Source organism: Bufo gargarizans, chromosome 2 (assembly GCF_014858855.1).
Source record: "Bufo gargarizans isolate SCDJY-AF-19 chromosome 2, ASM1485885v1, whole genome shotgun sequence".
NCBI classification, from domain to species: Eukaryota; Metazoa; Chordata; class Amphibia; order Anura; family Bufonidae; genus Bufo; species Bufo gargarizans.
This window is the reverse complement of record NC_058081.1, coordinates 176,854,852-176,872,721: the sequence shown is the minus strand read 5'-3', so window position 1 is coordinate 176,872,721 and position 17,870 is coordinate 176,854,852. Positions and strand designations below refer to the sequence as shown.

The window sequence follows — 17,870 nt, the reverse complement described above, 5'->3', positions numbered from 1 at the left end:
CGATTATTTGAATAATCAATTAGTTGCCGATTCATTTCTACGATTAATCGGGAAAAACGACAAAATTACAAAACAGAGAGGTTTATATGATCTTACTTGAAAAATTATGTTCAAAGGCCATATTAAAACAAATTGTGGACGACACTATTATGGGGGATCTGTGGACGGTGCTGTTATGGAGAGGGGGATCTGTGGGTGGCACTGTTATGGAGAGGGGGATCTGTGGGTGGCGCTGTTATGGAGAGGGGGATCTGTGGGTGGCGCTGTTATGGAGAGGGGGATCTGTGGACGGCGCTGTTATGGAGAGGGGGATCTGTGGACGACGCTGTTATGGAGAGGGGGATCTGTGGACGACGCTGTTATGGAGAGGGGGATCTGTGGGTGGCGCTGTTATGGAGAGGGGGATATGTGCACTGTTATGGGCATAACAGTGCACAGATCCCTTTCCCCATCTTGTACTGATAAACATTAGACTTTCATATATTTTAGATTCATTACACACAACTGAAGTAGTTCAAGCCTTTTATTGTTTTAATATTGATGATTTTGGCATACAGCTCATGAAAACCCCAAATTCCTATCTAAAAAAATTTGCATATCATGAAAAGGTTCTCTAAACGAGCTATTAACCTAATCATCTGAATCAACTAATTAATGCTAAACACCTGCAAAAGATTCCTGAGGCTTTTAAAAACTCCCAGCCTGGTTCATTACTCAAAACCGCAATCATGGGTAAGACTGCCGACCTGACTGCTGTCCAGAAGGCCATCATTGACACCCTCAAGCAAGAGGGTAAGACACAGAAAGAAATTTCTGAACGAATAGGCTGTTCCCAGAGTGCTGTATCAAGGCACCTCAGTGGGAAGTCTGTGGGAAGGAAAAAGTGTGGCAGAAAACGCTGCACAACGAGAAGAGGTGACCGGACCCTGATATTGTGGAGAAGGACTGATTCCAGACCTTGGGGGACCTGCGGAAGCAGTGGACTGAGTCTGGAGTAGAAACATCCAGAGCCACCGTGTACAGGCGTGTGCAGGAAATGGGCTACAGGTGCCGCATTCCCCAGGTCAAGCCACTTTTGAACCAGAAACAGCAGCAGAAGCGCCTGACCTGGGCTACAGAGAAGCAGCACTGGACTGTTGCTCAGTGGTCCAAAGTACTTTTTTCGGATGAAAGCAAATTTGGCATGTCATTTGGAAATCGAGGTGCCAGAGTCTGGAGGAAGACTGGGGAGAGGGAAATGCCAAAATGCCTGAAGTCCAGTGTCAAGTACCCACAGTCAGTTATGGTCTGGGGTGCCATGTCAGCTGCTGGTGTTGGTCCACTGTGTTTTATCAAGGGCAGGGTCAATGCAGCTAGCTATCAGGAGATTTTGGAGCACTTCATGCTTCCATCTGCTGAAAAGCTTTATGGAGATGAAGATTTCATTTTTCAGCACTACCTGGCACCTGCTCACAGTGCCAAAACCACTGGTAAATGGTTTACTGACCATGGTATTACTGTGCTCAATTGGCCTGCCAACTCTCCTGACCTGAACCCCATAGAGAATCTGTGGGATATTGGGAAGAGAAAGTTGAGAGACGTAAGACCCAACACTCTGGATGAGCTTAAGGCCGCTATTGAAGCATCCTGGGCCTCCATAACACCTCAGCAGTGCCACAAGCTGATTGCCTCCATGCCACGCCGCATTGAAGCAGTCATTTCTGCAAAAGGATTCCCGACCAAGTATTGAGTGCATAACTGAACATAATTATTTGAAGGTTGACTTTTTTTGTATTAAAAACACTTTTCTTTTATTGGTCGGATGAAATATGCTAATTTTTTTAGAAATTTGGGTTTTCATGAGCTGTATGCCAAAATCATCAATATTAAAACAATAAAAGGCTTGAACTACTTCAGTTGGTGTGTAATGAATCTAAAATATATGAAAGGCTAATGTTTATCAGTACATTACAGAAAATAATGAACTTTATCACAATATGCTAATTTTTTTAGAAGGACCTGTATGTCATTGGCACACGCTCAGTACACTTGTTTTTGGCCCAGGCTGGACTCCGGATGCTCTGATATGCGAAATAACAGCGCATGTGTGAGAACACGGGGTTAGGCAAGATTACGTTGCCACTGCCTGGCCCTGTTAATCAAAGTGGCTAAGGCAGGGATGGCCACAGAACGGGTGGGGGCTGGGGGGATTTGGTGCTATGAGAGCAACAGTGATGCCCTGATTGCACCAAACACCTAATTTTCATATTAACAAGAACTATAATAACATGTAGGGAGATCTCTGGTGACAGACTCCATTTAAATGTTGTAGATATGTAGACTTAATTTAAAAACTGAAAATCAGAGTATGAATCTAGTTTTGGACTGAACTGCAATACCAGTCACAGCCCATGAACAGATGTGGCACTGTTTCTGGAAAAACAGTTGGCTCTGGGAAACCACTTTTGAGAAAAGGGGAGAGAAATACAGATGTGAGGGTACTTTCACACTTTAGTTTTTCTTTTCCGGCATAGAGTTCCGTCACAGGGGCTCTATACCGGAAAAGAACTGATCAGTTTTATCCTCATGCATTCTGAATGGAGAGTAATCCGTTCAGGATGCATCAGGATGTCTTCAGGATATCTTCAGTTCAGTAATTTTGACTGATCAGGCAAAAGATAAAACCGTAGCAGGCTACGGTTTTATCTCCGGCGAAAAAAACTCAAGACTTGCCGGAATGCCGGATTCTGCATTTTTCCACATAGGAATGTATAAGTTCAAAATGCCAGAATGCTGGATCCGTCCTGGACGCGCAGACCGATAAAAATGTGAAAAAAGTTGCAAAACACATCCGTCTGTCCGCATGACAAGCAGAGAGACGGATCCGTTCTTGCAATACAATTGTGAGACGGATCTGCATCCGGATGCGTCTCACAAATGCTTTTAGTCACATGCAGATCGGCGGATCCGGCGGGCAGTTCCGACGACTGAACTGCCTGCCGGATCACACTGCAACAAGTGTGAAAGTAGCCTAAATGAGTAGGAAAAGTCTACAATGATAAAGTGGTTACAAATATAATATATATATATATATATATCCCCACTCAGCCCCTCTGACATGAGCATCTGCGTATTTAATGCTCCTATGCTCTCCCTTGCCCTGCTCTGAATTGTGCAAGCCAAAGGCTTTTTCTGGAGATCCGGTGACGTACCGGGCTCTTCATGGGTAAGTTAGGCGGAGGGTTCCACCTAGCAGTGAGTCCGGTGAAATCACTAGCACTAATGGGCAGGATTTAGCGCTGCCCTATCCTGTAAAATGGCTAGGGCAGCACTAAGGGTCCATTCACACGTCCGTAAGTGTTTTGCGGAGCCGCAATTTGCGGACCGCACATCAGACACTATAATAGAAAATGCCTTTTCTGGTCCGCAATTGCGGACAAGAATAGGACATGTTCTATTTATTTCAGGAACTAAATTGCGGATCCCGAAAAAACGGATGCGGATCCAGGAAATGTGGATTTGCATCCGTTCTAGCCCCATTGAAAGTGAATGGGTCCGCAAATTGCGGAACGAATGCGGACCCAAATTACGGACGTGTGAATGGACCCTAAAGCTGACCCATCAATGCTGGTATCGTCATTGGGAACACTGCTAGGTGAAAGCCTCCGCCTAGCAGTGTAAAAATACAAACAAACAGCCCTTGCCCTGCACAATACAGTTTGGTGCAAGGGAGAGCATCGGAGCATGAAATACTCCAATGCTCATGTCAGTGGGGCTGAGTAGGGGAAGAAGGGGATATGTCCGGGTTCAGCTCTGAACCTGGACAACCCCTTTAAGGCTCCTTTTACACTTGCGCTCGTCGGTCCGCTCGTGAGCTCCGTTTGAAGGAGCTCACGAGCGGACCCGAACGCCTCCGTCCAGCCCTGATGCAGTCTGAATGGAGCAGATCCGCTCAGACTGCATCAGTCTGGCGGCGTTCAGCCTCTGCTCCGCTCGCCTCCGCACGGACAGGCGGACAGCTGAACGCTGCTTGCAGCGTTCAGCTGTCCGCCTGGCCGTGCGGAGGCGAGCGGATCCGTTCAGACTTACAATGTAAGTCAATGGGAACGGATCCGCTTGAAGATGTCACCATATGGCTAAATCTTCAAGCGGATCCGTCCCCCATTGACTTTACATTGAAAGTCTGAACGGATCCGCTCAGGCTGCTTTCACACTTAGATTTTTTTCTAAGTTATTAATGCAGACGGATCCGTACTGAACGGAGCCTCCGTCTGCATTAATATGATCGGATCCGTTCAGAACGGATCCGATCAAACGCTAGTGTGAAAGTAGCCTAATCTTAGTAGTGTTGGTTAAAAGAAATGTGTCATCAATTTTTTTTCTACCAGTTAAAACCAGATAGCGACATGTGTCCTTTTTTCTAAACAGTTTTTATTTTCTGATTGCAAGTTTTTTTTTTAATTCTATTTCCTGGACATGATTATGCACAGGGGCCATAGACACATTGGTCTGGAGTTGACTTCTTTTAGAGTTTTGTAGGCATACTTAGAGTAGATAAGCTTTGACAACCAGCTATTATGAATGGTGGATCATGTGTTATCTGTACATAGAGATGATATGATTACAGATATCCCCTTTAATGGTTCAGTGTGAAGTTCATTAGAAGGTTTGAGGAAGTATTAAAGGGAACCTGACACCTGGAATTTGGGTATAGAGCTGAGGACATGGGCTGCTAGATGCCCGCTAGCACATCCGCAATACCCAGTCCCCATAGCTCTGTGTGCTTTTATTGTGTAAAAAAACCTGATTTGATACATATGCAAATTAATTTCCAGTCATTTGAAGTTTGATGTCCAGAGACAGGAAATCAGCAATAGAGGTAGTTTGTGCATACAGTTAACCAGGAATAGAGTACCATATGTTGCCATTTCCCCCATACAGACCACCAAAGTGCTTTACATTTATCATGTGATAACACAAATCCTACTTTTATATACTGTAAGGGGTTCTCCAGCCATCAATATCAGATTGATGGGTGTTCGACACCCGGCACCCCCGCCGGTCAGACGTATGAGGACACAGCGCGCACATGCCATCTACCTTCTCTCTTCCTGTCTCCACTGCTGCTGTCTATGGTCTGCGCACACAGTTTCCTCATACAGCTGATCGGCATGGGTGCTGAGTGTCGGACCCCCGCCGATCTGATATTGATGTCCTATCCTGAGGATACGTCACCAATATTAAAAGCCCATATCAGCTTGTCAAATAAGCTATTATTTTCCTATTCTATACATTGTGTGCCGTGAATGTAATGTCTGTGGATGTGGCGTTCAATGCTGAAGACCACATTTACTATTATTTGCATGTTTGAGATTTGCCTGATGTCCGTCTTGAATAGTTCTCCACCTGCCATGTATGCTCGCAGGTGAGTGACACTGCACATTTACTGTCATTTGCCTTTTACTTGTTGTATGAACAGCACTACTGCTGTAGAAGTCTGCTCACAGATATAGAGACCTATGCCAGTGGTATTCTACTCATGAAAGGGAATCCATCACCATAGAAAGCTGCTCTAAAGTACTGTCATGCCTGGATAGCTTAGACACAGATTCAGAATGACTCATTGTTCATGTTCTTCTCATTTGCATTCCTGTGTCTGCGTGCTTAAAGGGAATCTGTCACCTGGTTTGACCATATTAAGCTCTCACCATTGCCATGTGTAATAAATTACCTTCTCTCCTGCAGTGATTTTCTTTCTTATATTCATGCTTTCATTTTGCTAAAAAAGCGATCTTTGTGTTATGCAAATGAACCCTGAAGGTGCCCAGAGGGGCGTTATTCTTCACCCTCTGAGCCCAGTAACGCCCCCCTGTAGTGCCTAGCCCGCCTTAGTTTATAGCCCAAGCACGCCTCCTCTGCTTTTAACCCCGCCCGGTGCCATAACAGCTTCCATCGGATCCAGGGATGCAAGTACCAACATGCATGCTGAGCCCACTATATACTTCTCCTGGAGCCAAATGGCTACTGGTAGGCGCTATGAAAGCAGACTCAGAGTTTTATACTGACTTTAAAACCAGCCTCCAGGGCTGTTATGGCACCGGACGGGGTTAAAAGCAGAGTGTGCTTGGCGTGCATGCTGTACCTGCGCTCCCTGGACTTTGTGTGGCTGTCATGGCCCATAACAGGTAGGAACTAGTGTTAGGGACCACTCATAGAGGCGACCTTGACGTGGTGAGTGGCTTATTGCGCTTTGGCCAAAATGTACACCAATGCCTCATTCAACATCCAGCATAAAGGCAGGGCAGAGTGCTGGTTGCAGAGTGCGATTGCATTTTGTGTTTTTGCATCCTTCATATAAGATAGGGCCAGGGGCTATCCATAGTATTCAGTATATTGGGCAGAGTAGATGGGCCAAATGGTTCTTATATGCCGACACATTCTATGTTTCTAAGAATAACGCCCCTCTGGGCACCTTCAGGGTTCATTTGCATAACACAAAGATAACTTTTTTAGCAAAATGAAAGCATGAAAATAAGAAATAAAACCGCTGCAGGAGAGAAAGTATTTTATTACAATATGGTCAAACCAGGTGACAGATTCTCTTTAAGGGTACTTTCACACTAGCATTTTTCTTTTCCGGCACTGAGTTCCGTCCTAGGGGCTCTATACCAGAAAAGAACTGATTAGTTTTATCCCCATGCATTCTGAATGGAGAGTAATCCGTTCAGGAAGCATCCGGATGTCTTCAGTTCAGTCTTTTTGACTGATGAGGCAAAAGATAAAACCGCAGCATGCTAAGTTTTATCTCCGGCCCCAAAAACTGAAGACTTGCCTGAATGCCGGATTTTTTTTCCATAGGAATGTATTAGTGCCGGATCCGGCATTCAAAATACCAGAATGCCGGATCCGTCCTTCCGGTCTGCGCATGCGCCGGATCCGTTTTGCCGGATAACACCGGAAAGACGGATCCGGCATTTCAATGCATTTTTCTGACTGATCAGGCATTTTTCAGACTGATCAGGATCCTGATCAATCTTACAAATGCCATCAGTTGGAATACATTTTGCCGGATCCGGCAGGCAGTTCCAGCGACGGAACTGCTTGCTAATGCTAATGCTATGCTAATGTATACCATGGAGTAGTAAGCTAAGAGATCTAATGGCAAGATCTAAATGCTTCAGATCATTGACCCTTTGCAGACTGACTCCGGAGGAGTAAAGTGAGTAGAAAAATAAAAACTGACATATCTTTTGCCTTTAAGCTATCCAGCCCTTAAAGGGATTCTGTTAGCAGGAAATTCCCTGTTACTTCAGGTACAATGTCTTGTAATAACACATTTCGCTTAGTGATTCATTTCTTCATTCTGGAGAAAACGTACTTTTAATCCGTATGGAAATGAGCAGTTAAGTGCACTGAGCGTGGCCCCAAGTCACTCTGTGCAACCTTGCGCCTTGGGCTTCCCCTGCCATCCTCCTCTTTTTGATTGACAGGGCAAAGGCGAGAGATGACTATGCGGTAACCAGACTCTGCCAATCAAGGAGACAGAAGGGCTGGCAGAGGAAGCAGGAGGAGCAAGGATCCACTGAGTGGCTTGGGCCCGCCCCCTTAATGGCTCATTTGCATATGTATTAAAAGTACTTTATCTCCGGAAAGAAGCAACAGATCACTAAATTAAAGGTATTATTACATTTAGCTGAGCCCTACAAGGCAGTTTTCCAGTGAATTTCCTAGTGAACGGCTAATTATCTTAGTATCAGTATATTTTAATGGTCCTAAGTGCAGAATACAATTACACTGTGCAATTACTGTGCAATTCACTGGTTCCTTGGGTGATCTGTGGCACCTTTAGACAGACTGATTATTGGGACTAAGCATTCTTAGAACAGTAGCTGACAATCTGGCAGTGTAAACCCACGTTTAGGCTCTGAACAATGTCTTGTCTTGAAGGTAATGGACCCCCATTGATATATTTGGCAAATATTTTGGGAGTTTGGCTTCTAACCATGGTGTGAATAGAGTGCTGCCGCATGGGACAGTACTTCAGTAGTCTAGGCGGGATGTGATGATGTGATCCACCGCATGTTTGTTGACCTGGGGTTTTGTAAAGAGTGGATTCAATAAATCTGAAGGTGACAGAAGGTGGTAAGGGATTGAATGTATAGTCTCAAAGATAGGCCTTAAGTGAGGCGGCGGACACGTGAGACTAGGAAAAGCAAGAAGCTATTAATTGTGATAAATACTTTTAATAGGGTTAACTGAATGTGACGTAGAAATTAATCAGGAAATAAATCGGGGGTCAGCAACCTCAAAACCCACCATGCATACTTGCGTGCCTGTTAGAACTCCCATAGAAGGGGATGGAGCATGCCTGGGGTTGTAGTGTTACAACGGCTGGCCACATGGTCTCCATTGAGAGCAGTGTGCTGTCTACGTAATACATGGACTTTCTGGGCCCTCCATGAAGAGATGCTGTTTGTATCCGCGCTCCACACGGGCTAATTGATAGAAGTGACAGATAAGGAGCTGACCTCCATTTACTCAGAACGCTCCAATTGGGTATAAATAAATTTTCTAAACCAAGAAAGCCTTTGAACAATTTGACTGTACATCTGTCAGTAATGTATGCACAGGCCACAGATGATGGCATTATTGATATTTTATGTTCATTAAAGGGGTTGTCCCATTACAACATCTTATTCTCTGTTCATAAGATATATAGTAGGTACAGTCATGTGAAAAAATTAGGACACCCTTTGAAAGCATGTGGTTTTTTGTAACATTTTTAATAAAAGGTTATTTCATCTCCGTTTCAACAATACAGAGAGATTAAAGTAATCCAACTAAACAAAGAAAACTGAAGAAAAGTCTTTTCAAGATCTTCTGTAAATGTCATTCTACAAAAATGCCTATTCTAACTGAGGAAAAAGATAGGACACCCTTGCCCCTAATAGCGAGTGTTACCTCCTTTGGCTGAAATAACTGCAGTGAGACGGTTCTTGTAGCCATCTACCAGTCTTCGACATCGGTCTGAGGAAATTTTACCCCACTCCTCAATGCAGAACTTTTTCAGCTGTGAGATGTTTGAGGGGTTTCTTGCACGTACAGCCCTTTTCAAGTCACCCCACAGCATCTCAATGGGATTCAAATCTGGACTTTGACTTGGCCATTCCAGGACTCTCCATTTCTTCTTTTTCAGCCAATCTTTGGTTGATTTACTAGTATGTTTTGGGTCATTGTCATGTTGCATGGTCCAGTTCCGCTTCAGCTTTAATTTTCTAACTGATGGTCTCACATGTTCTTCAAGCACCTTCTGATACACAGTAGAATTCATCGTGGATTCTATGATGGTGAGCTGACCAGGTCCTGCTGCAGCAAAGCAGCCCCAAACCATGACACTTCCACCTCCATGCTTCACAGTTGGTATGAGGTTCTTTTCTTGGAATGCTGTGTTTGGTTTACGCCAAACATGTCCTCTGCTGTTGTGTCCAAATAATTCAATTTTGGACTCATCTGTCCAAAGAACATTATTCCAGAAGTCCTGGTCTTTGTCAACTTTATCTCTGGCAAATGTCAGTCTGGCCTCGATGTTTCTCTTGGAAAGCAAAGGTTTCCTCCTTGCACACCTCCCATGCAAGTTAAACTTGTACAGTCTCTTTCTGATTGTAGAGGCATGTACTTCTACATCAACAGTAGCCAGAGCCTGCTGTAGTTCTCGAGATGACACTTTAGGGTTTTTGGAGACCTCTTTTAGCATCTTGCGGTCTGCTCTTGGGGTGAACTTGCTGGGGCGACCAGTCCTGGGCATGTTGGCAGTTGTTTTGAAAGCCCTCCACTTGTAGACTATCTTCCGGACAGTGGAATGGCTGATTTCAAAATCTTTTGAGATCTTTTTAAATCCCTTCCCAGACTCATAGGCTGCTACAATCTTTTTTCTGAAGTCCTCTGACAGCTCTTTTGCTCTCACCATGGTGCTCACTCTCACTTCAACAGTCAGGAGCACACCAAACTAAATGTCTGAGGTTTAAATAGGGCAAGCCTCATTCAACATGCAGAGTAACGATCTACTAATTATGTGCACCTGGTGTGATATACCTGTGTGAGATCTGAGCCAATTTAAGAGGGAATACATGTGAGGGTGTCCTATCTTTTTCCTCAGTTAGAATAGGCATTTTTGTAGAATGACATTTACAGAAGATCTTGAAAAGACTTTTCTTCAGTTTTCTTTGTTTAGTTGGATTACTTTAATCTCTCTGTATTGTTGAAACGGAGATGAAATAACCTTTTATTAAAAATGTTACAAAAAACCACATGCTTTCAAAGGGTGTCCTAATTTTTTCACATGACTGTATAAGGAACAAAGTATAGGTAATTGGCAGAGTCCGACCACTGGGTCCCTGCTGATCAGGAGAACGGGGGCCGGCATCTCCCCATTTGAACACATGCGCTCTGCTGCTCCATTCAACTCTGTGGGGCGACGGACGTAGCTGGGTGCTTGTATCTGGCTACCTCCTGCATTCCCATAGAGCTAATTGGAGCGGTGGACCCACGTGTGTGTCGCTCTACTCATACAGGGGAGCATGGCTCACATTCTCGTAAATGGCAGGAGCCCCTGCTAATCAGACATAGATAAGGGATAGGTGGTTGTAAATGGAAAACCCCTTTATAAAACCCTGCAGCATGCAGTGGTTTGTGTCCCGTCGGTTCTCCACTTGTCTGCTGGAATGTGTACGGATCTCTTCGGGAATAGGGTCATTGGACATGTGCCTGTTCCGGAGAATCCTGTCAGTCTGTCTGTCTGCAGGAACAGCCTGCTGGAATTCACACTGGAGGTGTGAACATAGCCTAATCTGTTTGATGTTCTGTTTTCTTACAGATATCGAAAATAGAGAATATTAGTCACTTGGGAGAGTTGCGAGTGCTAAACCTTGCTCGAAATCAAATAAGCCAAGTGGAAAACCTAAATGGTCTAGACTCGCTGACCGAGCTCAACCTGAGGCATAACAACATCAGTGTTGTGGTGAGGACTGTATATAGTAAGGACATATAATATACATGACGTCTGTTATCTAGTAAAGTCCTTGCAAATGCCGTTGGTCAAATTTTAAAGTGTTTCAGTAAAATGGGTAAAGAAAAATTACTCTATATTATAGGAGCCAATTAGACAATTTGCTGTGTAGACCTAATGGGTGAAAAATGGGAAGCAATCACAACAAAAATAGAACAAAAATAGTAAAATGCAGGATCCCTGGCTCACTTATGGTACAGGATGTGAGGGTGGTGACAAATATGTAGTTGTGTGATGGTTGGTTAATGGGACAGAAAACACAGGGGGTCAGTTATCAAACTGGTGTAAAGTAGAACTGACTAAGGCTACTTTCACACTAGCGTTCGGGCGGATCCGTTCTGAACGGATCCGCTCATAATAATGCAGACGGAGGCTCCGTTCAGAACGGATCCGTCTGCATTAAAATTGCAAAAAAAAGCTAAGTGTGAAAATAGCCTCGGACGGATCCGTCCAGACTTTCAATGTAAAGTCAATGGGGGACGGATCCGCCTGAAGATTGAGCCATATTGTGGCATCTTCAAATGGATCCGTCCCCATTGACTTACATTGTAAGTCTGGACGGATCTGCACGCCTCCGCACGGCCAGGCGGACACCCGAACACTGCAAGCAGCGTTCAGCTGTCCGCCTGTCCGTGCGGAGGCGAGCGGAGCGGAGGCTGAACGCCGCCAGACTGATGCAGTCTGAGCGGATCCGCTCCATTCAGACTGCATCAGGGCTGGACGGCTGCGTTCGGGTCCGCTCGTGAGCCCCTTCAAACGGAGCTCACGAGCGGACCGACGAACGCTAGTGTGAAAGTAGCCTTAGTTGCCCATAGCAGCCAATCAGATTCCACCTTTCATTTTCCAAAGGAGCTGTGAAAAATGAAAGGTGGAATCTGATTGGTTGCTATGGGCAACTAAGTCAGTTCTACTTTACATCAGTTTGATAAATGACCCCCACAGAGCTTTTCTATTTTCTAAATGATGTAGATATTTACATCGTTTTCCCAGGATTATGAAGAAAACATGGTTGCTTTCTTCCTTAAACAGTGCTGCAGCTATTCACCGGTTGAGTGGGCTTATTGCATTTCAATGCAGATTTAAAGGAGTTAAAGTGGTTGTCTCAGAATGACACAGGATAGGTGATAAGTGTCTGATCAGTGGGGGTCCAACTGCTGGGCCTCCCACCAATCATGAGATCAAGAGTCCCCCCATTTAAATGGTGTGGTGGGTGAGCATGCCCACTACCGCTCTGTTTAAAATCTATGTAACTAGCCGTGTGGACCCCTACCTATCCGCTATCCTATGAATAAGTGATAAATTATCATTCTGAGACAACTCATATACTGTAAATTAAGGATTATTTTCAGAGTATGCCAGGATTTCTGGATTTTTAGTACTGGGCTGACAGAACTTTATTTAAATTATTGAATTCTTTCTTTTTTTTAATGTTTTTGCTGTACACAAGTACCGGTATTTTTTACAATAAGGATACATTTTATGAAATCACAACCACCAGTTAAGTAAATTTTCTTTTCTGTGCAAAGGGCACTCTGAAATGCGTGGTCATCGTGTGGCCTAAGAACTCTTCCAGAAGATAATCTTATCTACTTCCAGAACCCCTTAAATAAGACTCATTATTAGCATCTAATGAACGGAGACTGATTTCCCTAGTCTGCCAGTGCCACAGTCATGAATGTGAGCCTTCTGTCTGAACTAATCAATGTACGATCCTGTGCGTGACACATAGACCCCCCAGTATCCAGTATTGAGGTCAGGAGGAGGGTCTCGACGTGCATTCCAAATAATAACTCTTACAGTTCCACCATCAGATCTCCATTTCTCCACAATGATGCCATTGATTTCTTTATTTATCTCTGAACTGATAAGAAACGGCATACTCGTGCACACAACAGCTCGGACGCATAGCATATCATTCTGAATGGAGTAGTAGTGTGCATGTCCGTCCACCAGTCTGTTCACATTTATGGGGCTGATGGAGCTCTGACGGCGTATTAAACAGTGTCCATGGGTCCCAGACATTATCCAAGTATTGAATATAATCCTAAGGGCTTATTCAGATGGCCGTATGCTGTCCACAAAAATGCTGATCTGTTTTTTTGCGGACAGTTCAGCTTGTCTGCAAAAAACAAACAAACGCATAGCATTCCTTATTTTTGCAGACCCGTAGACTTCAATGGGGCCACATCCTGATTTTTACTGACAAGTATTGGACATGTCTCATTTGTTTTGCGGAGCCGTAGAATGGAAGAAAAGAGACCCATAGAAGTGGCTGGGTCAGCATCTAATCCGCAAAAGCGGATCTGCATTTTTGCTTACGGCCGTCTGAATGAGTCCTTATATTTAGAATTGGTAATTAGCCCAATTACTTTTGAGGACCGGCTGTAATCCCTAAACAGTTAATGCAATATTTTTGTTATATCCTTTGAATTAGGCCTCTTGCACACGAATGTTGTGCATCCATTCCACGCATTGGGGACCGCAATTTTCAGTCCCCAATGCATGGGCAACGTCCATGTGGCGGCCGGGACGGATCGAGACCCATTCAACTTGAATGGGTCCGTGATCCGTCTGCACCGCAAAAAAATAGAACAAGTTCTATTTTTTTGCCGTGCGGAGGCACAGACTGAAACACCACGGAAGCACTCTGTAGTGCTTCCGTGGGGTTCCGATGCGTGCTTCCGTTCCGCATCTCCGTGATTGCGGACCCATTCAAGTGAATGGGTCTGCCTCCGTGATGCGGACTGCACATGAGCCTGTGCCCGTGTATTGCGGACCCGCCATATGCGGGCCGCAATACGGCCATGGGCACACAACGTTTGCGTGCAAGAGGCCTAAAAGCCAAAAGTCTACCTTTTAGGTCTCATGCACACAACTGTATCTGTTTTGCGGTCTGCAAATTGTGGATCCGCAAAACACAGATACCATCTATGTGCGTCCCTCATTTTCCCATTTTGCACTATGTTAAAATTGCCCTTTCACTGTCTGCAAAATTAACAAGAATAGGACATGTTCTTTTTTGGGGGGGCTGGCGGAACAGACATACAGCTGGCGACAGCACACAGCGATCCTTCCGCTTTTTTGCGGACCCATTGAAATTAATGTGTCCGCATCCGATCAGCAAAAAAAATGCAGATTGCATGCAGACCAAAAATACGGTTGGGTGCAGGGGTTAATAATGAAAATCATGCCACTGTCCGAATACTTCTGGACCCAGCTGTATACAGTACATATCATTATCAGGTAGCCTGCTAGATTTATATAGAGATTTTCATCGTAATATTGTGATTTAGCTGGAAGAAATCGTCAAATGGAGTAATTATCTATGGCATAATGAATTATTGACCATGTCCTTAGCTGCAAACAATAGGCTGTAAAGATGGTTTTCTGGTGCCCCCTTCGGTTTTGCGTCTGCCAGGGCTGTGTCATGTTAGGACCGCACTGTAAAATCCAATTTGCTGCTCTGCAGCTGATCACAGCCTTTTTGCCTGCGTGCAGTTAAATTGCTGAGCCTGCACGTTGGCTACTGAAAGCAAGGACCTCTGTTCCCCACCCATCAGCCCCCTGCTGTTCACCTTGCCAGTGTAGCTGGCGCTGCAGAACGGCTCTGTCCTCCGGATAGCCACGGCACTCCCCTATCATCGATGCTGCAGCAGGACCACAGCAATTAGCAGAGGCGACTGCCTACGTCACATAATCCCACTGATGTCGTCAATGTGTGCTTCCTTCTAGAGCGATGTGGAGACTTTGCCCAGCCTTCAGCTCCTTTATCTCAGCTTTAACAACATCTCAAGGTAAGATCTGGATACAATTGATGTCTTGCTGCCTTGGCAGTGCTGTGTAATGGGGATGCCCTTGCGATGCTGCACCCTGCAGACAAGGATGAAAGCAGCTGCCACACCTTCCTCCTTTTAGACCAACTGCATTCAGCTACAGAGACGAGACGTACTGCTGGTTAACCCCTTTTTTGTCTTTGTTGTGAAGGGTTAATGCTGTGTCTTATCAGGCAGGCAACCGCTGAGGGTTGTAGGCCTCTGGATTCACTAGAAGTTTGGCCGCAGTGAACCTTGTTGGACGTTGCAGCTTATTTATAGGCAGGTTTTCGTGATGTCTACAAGAACTTGCCCATTTTTGGCTCTTTAATAGAAGATGCAGTTTTAACCCCTTCCTGCCTTTAACGTACGGCTAGGTAATAGAAATAGAAATATACACTGGTATAGACACTGCTGCAGGGAAACTACTCCGTCGTCACTGCTGTGCGATATGGCGGTATTATGGGTAGTTCTGTGTGTTGTCACAATTGTATGGATTTTCCTTCACTTGCTCTGGAGACTTGGAGTGAGAAACCAGGCTTGTCTTGAGGTTATAATAGGGTTATTTTCGGGTGGAGTAAGGGTGGGACACACAGATGAACAGTTTGCTACGGTTTCATGTTTGAGGATCCAAAGGGAGCCCCGAGGTCCACTATATTGTATGAAGTCAGATGATATTGAGATATTGTTCAGAGTTTACCAGCCATGAAGGACCATTATGAAAGGATGCATTGCTGACAGCAGGATAGAAGCGTATCACTGTACGAGCAGGGCAAGGCACAGAGTTTTCTCCGTATATACCTGCAGCCTCTGATGCAGCGTATGACAATGACATAATCCTGCAGTACTTTACCACTTCTAGCCTCATGCAGAAGAAGTAGTTGTAGATTCCTTATATCAGTTTCTCTGGCATCCGCTATCTAATAAATAAATTGTAATCTTTTTTTTCTTATAAATTTGGCTGTTATCCCTTTATTATATCACTGATAAATTTATTGGGAAAACAGGAAAAATTATATAAAAAAGTTAATTGATGCAAGTACTTCTCTTTCTTATTGCAAAGCTTGATCCCCATGGAGATCATTTATTTAGCTAATCAGTACTAAATCCTCACAGGTAAGCAGAAATCAGAACTTTCTGGCTGCAACTGCCTAAAGGGAGACTGCCACCATCTCATCTGCACGCAGGAGGAGCTGAGCGGACTTATATAAGAGACGGCCCTATTCAGTGATTGACAGCCTATATGCATACAGAGATGCTGCAGCTGGCAATCAAGATCACCTCCTTGAGAATGAAAAGGAATTGAAATGAGTCTTTTCCCACAAACTATATATCAATTAACTCAGCTCCTTCTGCGGTGTACCTTGCTGTCTGCATTTTAAACGTGACGGGTTCACTATAAAAAAAAAATGTCGTCAGAAAATAATCTATTGTTTACAATAAGTAAGTTTCTGTTAAACATGTTTTATAAAATGTTGGTGTTATTTACAATTTCCCATGTCACTGTCTATATTTAAAAACAAAATAATCCAAAATTCTTTCAGTTTTCCCACTGGCCACTAAGCCTTATGATAGATGCCACTTCTTGGTCTGTAAATATCAATTTCCAGCAGTCATCTCATTATCATTACAGGCAGATTTACAGTGACAGATATCACCTATTCATAGATAACACAGGATCTACCATATATAATAAGTGACAGTCAGGGGTATAGCTAGAACTGACTAGGCCCCACAGCAAATGTTTTAATGACCTCTCTGTGCTCCCTTCACAGTAGTAATGACCTCTCTGTGCCCCCTTCACAGTAGTAATTTCCCCTCTGTGCCCCCTTCACAGTAGTAATCCCACCTCTGTGCCCCTTCACAGTAGTAATGACCTCTCTGTGCTCCCTTCACAGTACTAATTCCCCCTCTGTGCCCCCTTCACAGTAGTAATTCCCCCTCTGTGCCCCCTTCACAGTAGTAATGACCTCTCTGTGCTCCCTTCACAGTAGTAATGACCTCTCTGTGCTCCCTTCACAGTAGTAATGACCTCTCTGTGCTCCCTTCACAGTAGTAATGACCTCTCTGTGCTCCCTTCACAGTAGTAATGACCTCTCTGTGCTCCCTTCACAGTACCAATGACCTCTCTGTGCTCCCTTCACAGTACTAATGACCTCTCTGTGCTCCCTTCACAGTACTAATGACCTCTCTGTGCTCCCTTCACAGTACTAATGACCTCTCTGTGCTCCCTTCACAGTACTAATGACCTCTCTGTGCTCCCTTCACAGTAGTAATGCCCTCTCTGTGCTCCCTTCACAGTACTAATGACCTCTCTGTGCTCCCTTTACAGTACTAATGACCTCTCTGTGCTCCCTTCACAGTACTAATGCCCTCTCTGTGCTCCCTTCACAGTAGTAATGCCCTCTCTGCGCTCCCTTCACAGTAGTAATGCCCTCTCTGCGCTCCCTGCACAGTAGTAATGACCTCTCTGCGCTCCCTTCACAGTACTAATGACCTCTCTGTGCTCCCTTCACAGTACTAATGACCTCTCTGTGCTCCCTTCACAGTAGTAATGCCCTCTCTGTGCTCCCTTCACAGTACTAATGACCTCTCTGTGCTCCCTTTACAGTACTAATGACCTCTCTGTGCTCCCTTCACAGTAGTAATGCCCTCTCTGTGCTCCCTTCACAGTACTAATGCCCTCTCTGTGCTCCCTTCACAGTAGTAATGCCCTCTCTGCGCTCCCTGCACAGTACTAATGACCTCTCTGTGCTCCCTTCACAGTACTAATGACCTCTCTGTGCTCCCTTCACAGTAGTAATGACCTCTCTGTGCTCCCTTCACAGTAGTAATGACCTCTCTGTGCTCCCTTCACAGTACCAATGACCTCTCTGTGCTCCCTTCACAGTACTAATGACCTCTCTGTGCTCCCTTCACAGTACTAATGACCTCTCTGTGCTCCCTTCACAGTACTAATGATCTCTCTGTGCTCCCTTCACAGTAGTAATGCCCTCTCTGTGCTCCCTTCACAG

The 17,870-nt window shown here is 44.7% G+C and overlaps 1 protein-coding gene across 2 annotated transcripts in view; it reads left to right on the top strand.

Moving 5' to 3' along the window:
• LRRC49 (leucine rich repeat containing 49) overlaps positions 1-17,870 on the top strand; it is a 166,368-nt gene that overhangs the window by 62,884 nt on the left and 85,614 nt on the right. For both annotated transcript variants that reach the window (XM_044283298.1, XM_044283297.1), the window contains 2 exons: positions 10,853-10,996; positions 14,777-14,838. In XM_044283298.1, coding sequence (XP_044139233.1) covers positions 10,853-10,996; positions 14,777-14,838 — 206 coding nt within the window. The remainder of the gene's footprint in view (positions 1-10,852; positions 10,997-14,776; positions 14,839-17,870) is intronic.